Source organism: Hakea prostrata, chromosome 8, assembly GCF_041222555.1.
Source record: "Hakea prostrata isolate BN-2017 chromosome 8, UWA_Hpros_2, whole genome shotgun sequence".
NCBI classification, from domain to species: domain Eukaryota; kingdom Viridiplantae; phylum Streptophyta; class Magnoliopsida; order Proteales; family Proteaceae; genus Hakea; species Hakea prostrata.
Window position 1 is genome coordinate 44870388 of NC_142607.1, and position 12431 is coordinate 44882818.

The window sequence follows — 12431 nt, forward strand, 5'->3', positions numbered from 1 at the left end:
TTAAATTACACTAAAATATATTAGCTAGAGGGATGCAAGACTCGATACAGAACGATATTGTCTCGATGCCAATATTTTAAATATTACTCAAAAATTCCATTTTAGTGGTTCCTCTCAAGGTTTAAAATATCCCACCATAGTGTGGTAGATCTGTACCCATATTTGATACAGCTGATATGATACAAATGCATAGCCAGTGCGATGACACTTCAAACAAATTTCAAGCATTTCAATCAACGGGAATGTAATTGTTATGGTAACCCATTGGCGAGTTTATAAATAGGAACAATGATTACATATGTGCTGTACAAGTAGTGTGCAGAGACTTCAAACAAATTTCAAGCAAAAAGACTAGACATACACCAGATTCACATAATTCAAGTACATATAAGATTTCCCACAAAGGTAAGAGTGCAATAATATCATACAATGAAGAGCCTTACTTATTTCTTCCACCCACCATACTTTGGCTAGTTGTACTAGATAAGCTAGGGGACATAGTGCCTGTTCTCTTCAACCCTTTATCTGCACTCCCAAGAACATTAAGATCTTCAAACAATCTGTATGATGGAATAAATGGTTTGTGTTCAGATGGAGGGGGAGCAACCCTTGGGGAGTAGGTTGCCTGTGTATCTCTCTGAATGGTAGATTTGGTACCTCCTGTGGAAGCTGAATAATTATACTGCCTAACCATTGGCGAAGGCATGTTTGAATTGGCTGCAGTGGGATGAGTCATAGTCATGGAAGAAGTTGTGGCATATGCCTGGCTCTGGTTTGAATTCGTAAGGCTCGTTGCCCACGGAGGGGGAGGGTAGTTGGATGAGTACTGGGGATACTGTGGTTGGAGATGAGGTTGAGGTTGAGATTGAGCTTGAGGCTGAGACTGAGGCTGAGGCTGGGGCTGAGGTTGAAGTTGTGCCCAAGGAGCAACATAACTATTGTAGGATACTTGACCATGGTTTGCAGTGTAGGGCTGGAAACCATATGGGTACCCTTGTGTACTGGGTCCATTAGGTACCTGATACATATTCTGGCTAGAAGGCATTGGAGTTGTGTGAGGAACAGGAACTTGATGCATGCTCTGATCAGAAGAATGTGGAGCTGTTTGAGGCTGGTCAGATGAGGTTGACGTTGTTGACAAGGTGATGCTCAGAAGGTCAATGATGTCTTGTTCTTTTGTTGATTTCTGAACTGGTGCAGGAGGGTCCGATAGAACCAAGGCATTGCTTGGGCTAGGGTTCAGACCATCTTCAGTGGACAGGGTTGTACCATTGCTCATGCTCAACGAGTCAGATCCTTCTCCATTGCCAGCAGATGTTCCTTGAGAAGGCACAAGAGTAGTTATTGTACGCCTGCATTCATGACCAAACAAGCTCTAATTGTTAAGAAGAATCAATTGATCTCAAGTTCTAGCCACGCCAACTATAGCTGATAGCCCAAACGTAGGGAAATCAAACACAAATTATCCAACAGGTCCCACATATTCAATTTGAAACTGAATAAATTAGGGTAAATCTATTATGAGCAATCAATCAAAATATGTACTAAAGTCTTTGCCTAGTGAGAACTGGCCAGTCAGAAGAAATTGATCAGATTAAAGGATCACCTTTGAATGGGTCAATTTTCAATCCAGAATGAATGTGAAAGGTAAGTGCTTCACCTAATGAGCTCATAATGGACTGAAATATAATATGTATTGCTGCAAAAAGGCATATAATGTCTCCCTACTGAAATATAGATATAGTAAGTTTTGTATGATAAAGGACCTGCGAGCTAGCTGAGCAAAGTCATCATCCTCCTCTTCCTCGTCGTCGACCAGGTAGTTTGTCGATGAGGATATAGGTGTAGATGGGCTCACGTTTGGCTGGGGGCTGTAGTCTTTCGCTCCTTCAGCAGGCGTAGGCTTGGTGTCTATTGCTTCAACAGGCAGCGGTGTACCGGAGGCTAGAGCATCATGTTTTGCAAGCACACTTTGTAAGCCATCATTTAATACAAGACCCAGACCCAGAAGCTCCTCATCTCTGCAAATAAGAAAAATATTGTACTTTCAAAAATCTATGATCTAAAGTTTTGATGTTGGCATCAGCTTTGTAATAATCTTGAAGCAGTTTCATGCTCTTAACTTAAGAGCACCAGTATGAATTATGCCGTTGGATTAAGATTACAGTTCCATCAGCTTGAACCATCCAAATAGTCAGGTATATGTTATTAACATATCAATGAAACTTTCATGATCACATCTTCCATTGCTGTGAATTCTATTAAAAGTACTTGCCGGCTATTTTTGGAAATAGAAGACATGAAAATAATTGTTACACTAGGAACCTACTAAACCCCATTTAATGATTAAAACAATAGAAGTTCCAAGGGTTTTCCTGACAGAATCCATTGCAAAAGATTAGCCTTGGTTCAGTTGAAAGGGCAGTTCACCGGTCAGAACACATCCATGCTACAAATTTTTTCTTCAACAAAGCACATAGCAAATAGAAGTTGTTTTAAATCTGTGTGTGTGTTTTCATTTCTGCGTGTACTGTGGCTGCCACTTCTGGCAACATCTACTACTGGAATGGCTGACACGAATTTTGGAAACCCTGGTTTGCACCATCTTATTTTCTTTCTTTAAATTCACCCAAAAAAAAGTAAGATGGTGGTGCAAACCAGGGCTTCCAAGAACCATTCCAGAGGCAACACTAACCTAGCTAGATAGCACCAGATGATAAGCAACTGCTGACCCAAAGAGCGAAAGGCTAATGTATTTAACAGAGTGGCCAACACAGTATAAAAAAGATCCGGTCAGACCCACTCTTTACCGAACCAATTGGGTTGATGAAGTGAAAAATCGGTAAGAAAAAAAATGGATATTACCTATTTCTATCATTTTAATAGCAATGGCTTCGTTGTTATGTAAGAGCTGATAGATGCTGCATCCCCTGCATCCCCCTCCATTATGATAGGTAGATGCAATTTTATTTTTGTTGGTGGGATTTATTTATTTATTACTTTTTTTTTTTTTTTTTGGGGGGGGGGGGGGTTGGGGGAATAATAAGTCATCAAAAAACTTTTCCACATATAAGTGGCAGCAATAAGTCAATGCATGGCTTGCTCAGTGGTTTTTAAGTTATTTTTTCCCCACAGCCTAAACAGACAATTTTTGACAGAAAAACTCACCCAGTTGAACTTAGCATGTTCATCAGCTTTTTCTGGTTGGTGCGACACTGGTTGACAAGTTCCATTATCACTTCATCTTTAGCCGCCTATATATAAAGAGACAAAAATATTCCACAAATCATAATTCATTTGCTTAAACACAAAAAAGTAAAGATCTTTTCCCAGAAAAACATTTTCACACTTGGGGATCAGTTTATGTTCTGAACCCAGTAAGAACTGTAAACATAGCCAAACAAGAAAAACAAATGAGTTGACCAAAAAAAAAAAAAAAAAAAAATGCACTACCAAAAGAAGACAGTTTTAACACAAAGGGTATGTGTGTTGTTTATGCAACAGGTCAGACATTCACTTAGAAGAACAGAACTACACAACTCAAAATCACCTGGACCCTGTAACAATCTCAACTAATACATACTTTTGCCCTTCAAAAGCATACAAGTGGAAGCCCCTATAAAGTACTCAACAAATTGGCATCCCAAAAGCCGTTGATTTGTTAAGCAACCAAATGTAATTCTTTAAAGGAAATGCTAACCCACACAACTTAAAAGAGCTCCTAAAAGACAAATAATAAGAACCTACCCATAGAGTGAGTTCCTGCTTCAACGGCTGGATCCTGGCTGTGTCATGCTAGCGATTGTGATCAAGGTCTACAGTGATATTATATGGAACCATGTAAGCCACCAAACTATCTAAACTATCAAATTGTGTGCATATTTCTACATTATAATTGGGGAACGCATTGGACAATCTTCAAGGTGCGCTTTGTCATTGGTAAAATCAATTCTATTAAATATTGACTAACCCTAACCCATCCCACCCCATGGAACATGCAGGAGAATAATTCAACTTACAATTTAACGGGCATCAACATGAGGCCAGCTTCATGGTTTTCAAGTACTGAAAAGTGAAAACCAACCAACTGGATGTAAGAGTAAGACCATACCCAACCCTCATCATTATGGACATAAAAGGTACGGTCTAGTTTTTCACATGTAGTCACCGTCACTAACAATGATTAGATCTAAGGCATGGCTCAAACAACTGCAACTTAACAAAGGTCAAATTTTAAAGGTGCATTTTGTCACCATAGGGGTTAAGGAGCTAATAGGATTTTCAAACTAGTTTGAAGTGACCAATCATTATGTCATTTTTAAGAGTTGTCATTTCACATGAGAAATGACAGGATTTACCATCATTGAAAAAAGAGATGGGCTACAATAGAAAAGCAAAAAAGTGAGGACCCACCTTTTTCACCCACTTTGGTTACAACAATATTTTCCTCAAAATCAAAACAGGGTTTCTCAGGAGAGCCATGTGTTCAAATTTTATTTTTCCCACTTCCTAACCTCTATGTAGTGGTTCCATACTCTCCTTCCAATTCAGTATCCCAATTGAAAGCTTACTTTTATAACTTCACTTGATTTTACTAGACCAATGATTTTCGTTTGTACATTACTTCACCTTTGCCTTGACCAGCAGGGCCTAACTTCCTGATTTCTCTAAACTAAGGGAGGATAGTTTTAACAGTGTCCTTCAAGCAATCGGGATCATGTTATGTTCAGAAGATCAGATGGTTTCAGCTGAAACTGAAAAGCACAAAGAACATCATAGAAACACAGAACCTATGACCACAATATGAGGATTAGCTGCATGAACTCCCGCTAAAATAATCTTAGGTAAAGTTTTAGTCATAAGTGCAACAAAAGAATATCCATTATATATATATATATATATATATATATATATATATAATATATATATATATATATACACTTTACTGTATCCACGATCTCACTTTACCCATCCAAGTGAGAAAATGCACCTACCTTTTGATCATTTGGGTTCAATGCTTGCAGCATGTCAGTCAAGAGCTCCATAACACTTCGCATGGAATCTAAGTTTGATGAACTGAAAAATAACCAGAAATAATACAACACAATATAAAGTAAGTCATAAAACTGACACAAAAAACTGATAAGGAACAAAAACAAGAACAAAATGTGAATTCAACAACCAATCACCAATGACCAATGCAGAAAAAGTTGGTGACCAATGCAGAAAAAGGTAAATGCCTTGCCTCAAAGTTTCTGTCTCAGATGCCATTGCTTCATCAAGCCTTCTTGGAGCATTGCTGGGCATTCCATAACCCGCTTGAGCTGTAATGGGCGGAGTAAATATTGGGGCGGCATTTGTGGAACGCTGGGGAAACTGTACTCCATAACGCTGCAATTTGTGCAATCCCAATACTCCATACATGTAAGATGATACTATTTGACAGAATTATTTTGTGCACAAAAAATATGTTTGACTTGATAGCAGGGAAGGGATCATGGGACAGCCTAGATAAGTGGATCCTTGGCTGATCCTAGCTGAAGCTAACTTTTTAACAGAAATTCATAGCTAAACCAGACTTTGATTGACCAATCCTTATCTGTATGTACAGCCAAGGCAGGATCCCATGATCCTCAATGTATGCTTGTTTGATGATTGGATTGTTCAGATAATTTGGATCTAAGGTTCAAAATTTGGTAAAACCACAAACACAATGTATCAGATAGAGAAGTTTGAAAAGATCAGGACAAGAAAATGCAAGGACTTAAAAACACTTAAATCTAACAGCAGTAACTGTTGGCTAAAAGATCTAGTAGGTGGGAATGTCCAATATAGCAAAAATCCACCATAGCCTCTACATCAATACCTCTGACCTCTAACATGCAAATCAACAATTCTACAGGCATAAATTTCCTGAGACAAAATAGTTTTGATTACAAATCAAATTAGCACCCCCAGACTGAAGTAGAAAGGTGACATTGCACAAGCAAATGAAAGTAAACATAAAAAACCAGATACTTACCCTCAATTCTTCGTATGCCCAGTAGTATTGAGGATATTTTCCACCTGGCCCGCCAAAGGCCTCCTGCCAAGAGTCTAGAAGTACCAAGATTTTATCTCTGACGTGCATATCTGTCTAGAAAATCACACAGAAATCAATTTACAATGGAAGATGCAGAAATGTTAAATCACAATGATGAAACAGATGAACAAATTGTCAGGTGCATGGTTGTCAACACATCTCCTAGATGAAGAAAGGGCACCTTGATTCCCTCCCCCAATGCCTAGTCATCCATACACCTTGAAAACTATGGTTGTCACAGGAAGTCAAAAAGTATGACTGAACTATAAGATACCAAATAGGAAGTGCTAAGACATGATATATACAAATCCAGTTCATCAGGGACATTAAAGGTCCTGAATCCAAAGAACCATATGGAAAAAGATATTCTGTAATATATGAACATGCTGCCACTGAAACTTCTGCAACGTAGGAATTATGAGTCTATTATTTTGAAATACAAAATTGCAGAAATAGGAAAACAAAAAGATTGCAGTGTTCAACTGGACTTTGTCCATCCCAAACTGCCGACCCATAAGAAAGAGTTTCAGCATGGTTAGACTGGCTGAACAGGATGCATGATGGCTTGGTTAAAAGGCTTATGAAACCTGTGCAACAGTCAGACATGCAAAGAATTTGTTTCTAATAGATGTATGCTAAAGCTCACAAAAGAAATGTACAGATTTCTGAAGAACTAACTCAAAATAAAAAGATAAATCATTTCCATTTTCCTGTTAGATTCTCAATTATGATAGAAGTTGATCAGAGGATAGGCACAAGACCCTTGTTCAGTCCAATGCCCATTTTGGTTTTCAAAACCATGCAGCGATAAACAAATAAAATATACAGATTTCTGGCACTCTGCATGGTCTGTATATTAATAAAAAAATTCCAGATTACACAAATTCTCAAGCAGTTACCATAAACTGATCATATTCACACTACTGGAAGAAGAAAAGTTCTCATAATTTGCAACTAACATGATCAAAATGAATGTCTGAGGTGCACTAAGACCAAAGCAGTATAAAATTGTAACAGTAAACTATATTCCCAAGTTATGACTTAAATCCAAGCTAGTTTTCCCAAAAAGGTAAATCAGACATTCCCTCCGTTTGAAGACCTCAAAGTCTGTTTCAGGTTAAGGAAATCCTTATCGGTGTCAACACATTCTGAATTGGCATGCCAAAACATATATGCACACACCGAAAATAAAATGAAGCAGAATATTAAACAACACATCAAATAAGATGAAGAAATTAACATAAATAAGAATTCATCATGTTTATAAGAGCAATTAAGCTTATATTCCCTCAAATATCTTAAGATTACCACGTTTGGCAGCTTACCTTCTTCTTTACAATTTTGATCATCTCCTGTAGAATATCCCGTTCAGCAATTTGAAAATGCACATAATCTCCACAATTCTTTATCATGGTCTCCAAGAGCTGTTGAAAAAAAAATTGCCCCAATAAAAAAGTGACTACTAATTGAGATCAATAGTTCAGATGGTGACAGTAACATAAGAACAAACTAGGACACGATCAGGGTAACATATCAACAGAATTGGTGGACTTAAAAAAGGTAAATCTCCCATAAGACTTACGGTTAGTGAAAGAAGTTGAACTTTTGGGTTCTTATGCTGCAATCTTTTCTTCAGAGCTTTAACAACATCTTTCGCCTGCCTGACCAAATTTGACCAAAAACCCGAGTAAACAACACCGATTTATTCTTCTATAGAGACATATAAATACCAAAAAAAATTATTGAACCGCCAATCCTGATAAATCCAATAATCATCAATAATTCAGTTCCATCTTTGCTACTTTAAGCAACTAATAAGCAGGGGAGAGCGCCATCGCAACCAACCCCCACCAAAAGAACAAAAAACCAAAACACCACACACACACACACCCCAAAAAAAAAAGAAGGTCTTTCCATTAGAAAACCACTCGAGCTCCATGAACATAATAATTGCTCTTTTCAGCTAAACCCACCGATTCCAAAATCCAATAAAGCCCACAAGCATCAGACTTGGCCCCTCCCATCAACAGAAATAAAAACAAAAATTCTGATTTTCAGCTTCTACAGCATCAGAGGACGGTTGAAACTCTAATAATTTCGTTAAGAACATAAACCCTAAAACTAATCAAGAAAACCCAACTGCTAAAATTCGAGAGCAAATTGCAAAAAAATTGTAGAACCCTTTGAATTCTATTTACCAGTGACCAGTATTGATAAAATCACATATTTCCATGTTCATAGTCCAGTCAGGACCATTAAGAAGATCACTAGTCGCCTTATCAACTCCAACCGTAGACGAAGAAGAAGACATCGTTCTGCACTTGTTGAGTTCTTAGAAAAGCAAACCAGACAAAACAGGGGAAGAAAAAGCAAAGAAATTTGAAGATTAAAAGAGCTTTTAAGCTTCCTTTAAGAAAGTATAAGAAGAGAAGAAAGAAGAAGCAAGATCGAAGCACTCTTATATAAAACGAGTAATTAAAATTTGAGTCATTTTTGCTGACTTCAGAATCCGAAGACGAGGAGGAAACTAGACTCCTAAAGAAAAAAACTAAGAATAAAAAACCAAAAGACTTTTATATATATAAATTAAAAATTCGTTACAGAATTTATCGTTTTCTCCGTCTTATTAGTTATTATAGAGGGTCAAAAGGGGAAAAAAAGAAAGTTCTAATTTCTAAAAGATGAGAGAAGTCGTAGAAGGTGTGCTTTATGGAGGGGTAGTATAGTCATTACATTAAAAGTCAGAGATGACGGAGGGTTGGTTTTTGCCACGAAAATGCGCGCTTTATGATTATGTGGAAAAGGTGAGAAAATGTTGTTTTTTCTGATACGTAATTACGAAAATACCCTTATATGCAGCGGTTCATGTGTGAGCGTGAGTTGCTATGGTCCACCTGGACTAGACCGGGGTCTGCCGGTCCGGCCGCCATCTTGACTTGCAAAGTCTTCTGAGCAATGATAAGTTGGCGTGGAAGGATGATTGGCTTCAGGGATTGGAGCTGGTTTTTCTTCCCTTGCGCGGCTGAGAAGAGATTCTTTCGTGGGTGGCTGACAGCAACTTGGCATAATCCAAGTAGTTTATACTTTATAGTGCGTTTGGTTTATGCGATTCCATCGACTATTCGACTTCATATCTGTTGAATTACTAATCCAATTATCAATAACTGTTTGGTTACCATTATTAGTATTAGAAACTTGCGGTTGAGTTTGAGAAGAAGAAGAGAGACATATGACACTAGGGTTACGTGGTTTGGTTGAATAATGCAATTTACACAAGAAAATTTGAGAAATTTTCACTATGTTTGAACGAAGTGTTACATGCTCTTTATAGAGAATTCGTAGGACCAGAGTTCTTGTTCTTCATTCCTTTAGAATTTTGGTAATTGTGATCTTGTAGAGTTATTGTATTACAAGTCTCATAGAGTTCGTGTTTATATGAAGTATTAGATAAGAGATTGAATACATAAACTAGAGCAAATTGCATTGGTACCCCAAAATGGAGGCCTTAAAATACGAGCATCCCACTTTAAAATAAAGTTTAAAAAAGCATAGAGACCTCAAGATTAGATTTTCATTAGATATGTTTGTCAAATTTATCACTGAAAACCTTTAAGATACTATTTATTATAAGATATTTTTGAAAATAAACAATAATTTAATTGTTTTCAGTGATAAATTTGACAAATATATCTAATAAAAATTTAATTTTTGGGGTCTCTGTGTTTTTTAAACATAAAGTGGGGTGTCAGTGCTTAAGGCCTCCATTTTGGGGTGCTAGTGCAATTTGCTTTGTAAAATATTATTCAGGGGTTAAACAAGAGTTATATATGAATAGCTTCAAACACTGCTTCAAATAAGGTAGAGTTCTTGTCACCTTCATGTACAGTTGTATATAAAGTAGAGTCCTCGTAATCTTTATGTGCTTCAGAGTTGGTTGGAGACTAAGATTTTATCAACAACATGCTTCTAAGAGTAAACCTTAATTGCATAAGCTTGAGGAAGAGTGGCAGCCACGGTACCGTGTGTCGGCGATATATCGCCGACACATGACGATATTTCGAGGTGTCGTTGGGGGGCGACACGAAACCCCCCGGCGACACGATAAATACATTTTATAGGTGATATATTGCCAATTTTTAGCGATATATCGTCGATTGTCAAAAAAATCGACATCATCGGACTTGCTCTCAAGCTGCTTCACATTATTTTTCCCTTCAAGGTGAGAACCGTGAGATGTTGGAATCAGTATACTCAGTCCTAGCGTTGGTTTTTATACAAGTTGCCTGTGTGGAGCTCTGCGATGCTGCGATTGCTGGTTGATGTTTACATGCTTAACAATCTAGCTGGTGTTCCTTTCAGATCTCGACTAGCCGGCCTTAATCATCACGTTGGTTCGTCGAGGCTCGCCGTGTTTGTCACTGGTTGAAGGAGCAGAGGAAAGCAGAGGCAAGAAGGCAATACACAACACAAAACCTATCTGTTCTTGGTTCTCTTCTTCGTCTTCTCTTGCTGTAAGCCTGTAACACCTCACCGTAGAAGACATAATTTGCAGAGGGAGAGAGAGAGAGAGAGGTGTATGGGGGTGAAGATAAAATCACCAGAGCATCACTGACGTGCAATGCAAGTTTTCTATTGTGACATGTAGTTGGTCTTCTGTCTTCTTCAGTTCTTCCTTCTGCTTCTCAATCAAGTGAGGGAAGGACTGGTGATGATGGGCGACACCAGGCGACATGACGGACCATGGTGGCAGCTAAGGTTTGGGTTAAATTTCCAAAACTATCATTAACAATTAGAAGGCCTACATCAAGATCAAGAATCACATGGAATTATGAGTTTTGCTTAATTGGTTTGATATTAAATACATCAACTCCTCAAAATTGATGCTGACAAAAAAGAAAGAAAGTCCTCAATCATATAATCATGATAATTTTCAGATGAATCAATTCATAAGATCAAGGTAAGTAAATGGGTAACTTTGATGAATTATCATCCTATGAATTCCACAGATTTGAAATCAGAATCAATACAAGCATGGATGGAATTAAATAAGCATTGCAAAATCCTCATAAATCAAAGCAAAATAGAAAGTGAAGTGTAAAAGAATTAGATGGGCCAAAGGATTGTTTAACCCTAGGATAGCTTATAATAATATCTCGAAAACCATTTCCATAATAATAATTTTTTTTATTGAGTGAGCAAGTAATGAGAATTAAGTTTTACCTGGGAAAAGAAAAAACGACTTTCAACTAAGTTGGATTTGGTCAGACTTTTTTAAGTCTTGATGTTGACCCAAAATATCCTAGCCCTAATCTTGTTGAGCAAGGTTTGGTTAGATACTTAACTTAGACATTGGCCCTAATCCGACATGTACAACAAAATAGTAAAACTTGTTGCCCTAATTTTACCAAAAAAAAAAAAAAAAAAACTCACAAGGTGATAGAGATTGATCACCATCCTTAGTCAAACACTCAACCTGGATTTAGAGTAGGGTGGAGCTACAACCCCTCTCATTGATTTTTTTTCTTCTTCTAAATTTCCTTATATAGGCCCTTTTACCCTTTTTCTTTTTTCTTCGGCATTCTGGCCTTCTTCAGGAGTGTAAAATATTAGCACTTCCCCTTCCTCTCCCCCGACCTTATTGGAGAAATTGTTTTTGGGTAACGACAATGGTAAGAAAGGTCATTGTGCCTCCCTCCCATTTTGAATCCTAGCTCCACCCTTGATTTTGAGCTCAAACTCTGCTTAGATTTAGGGCAGGTCAACCTAGATTCGGGCCATCAAAACTAAACTCTACCATGTTGGCTCTCGATGGGCAGCCTAATACACATGATTGGGGGCAAGTAGAAACATGTCTAAGGAGATTCTTGCTCTTGTTTCTAGCTTTCAATCTATGAGGCATCATTTGTCTTTTGAACGTGAAGTGGGGTGGGAAAAAAAGGGGAAGAAAAAAGTAAATCGTTTGTCTTGAGTGCCTTAAAACTTGTGCAAAAGTGAGGGAAACAAAAAAATTGGAATTCACATTTATAACTTTTTCCAAAAAAATCATTTCCTTTTCGATTCCTCCATGCCACTACTTGAGTCTCATATGTTTATTTTTCGCACCCCATCGATGCTTTAAGTTTGATTTTCTTCGTAGGTTTTTAAGTTTGTTAGCAAACTATTTATCTTGTTGGTGCAGAAGTTTTTACTCTTTGATGTGTTTGGTGGTGATTTTTACCTCCTTTTATCATATACTTCAGTTTTGACTTTTAGTATTATTTTCCTGGGCATAATATAGTTTTTTATTTTATTAAAAATAAGTTTATAGATTGCAATACAAATTTAAGTTTTTGATTTTGGAATATCTACC

The 12431-nt window shown here is 37.4% G+C and overlaps 1 protein-coding gene across 2 annotated transcripts; it reads right to left on the reverse strand.

Annotated features, from left to right (window-relative positions):
* Positions 1-116: 116 nt before the first annotated feature.
* LOC149008123 (TOM1-like protein 6) lies at positions 117-8602 on the reverse strand. Of its 2 annotated transcripts, none has more exons than XM_089165554.1 (9): positions 8281-8370; positions 7665-7739; positions 7408-7506; positions 6023-6136; positions 5246-5391; positions 4995-5076; positions 3169-3254; positions 1767-2021; positions 117-1352 (listed from the first exon to the last, which is right to left on the reverse strand). In XM_089165554.1, the coding sequence occupies exons 3-9, from the start codon at positions 7492-7494 to the stop codon at positions 440-442; spliced, it is 1683 nt and encodes a 560-aa protein (XP_089021680.1). In that variant the 5' UTR covers positions 7495-7506; positions 7665-7739; positions 8281-8370; the 3' UTR covers positions 117-439. The 2 variants fall into 2 exon arrangements, with proteins under 2 accessions (XP_089021680.1, XP_089021679.1); XM_089165553.1 differs by having other exon boundaries at positions 126-1352; positions 7665-7743; positions 8281-8602.
* Positions 8603-12431: the final 3829 nt, after the last annotated feature.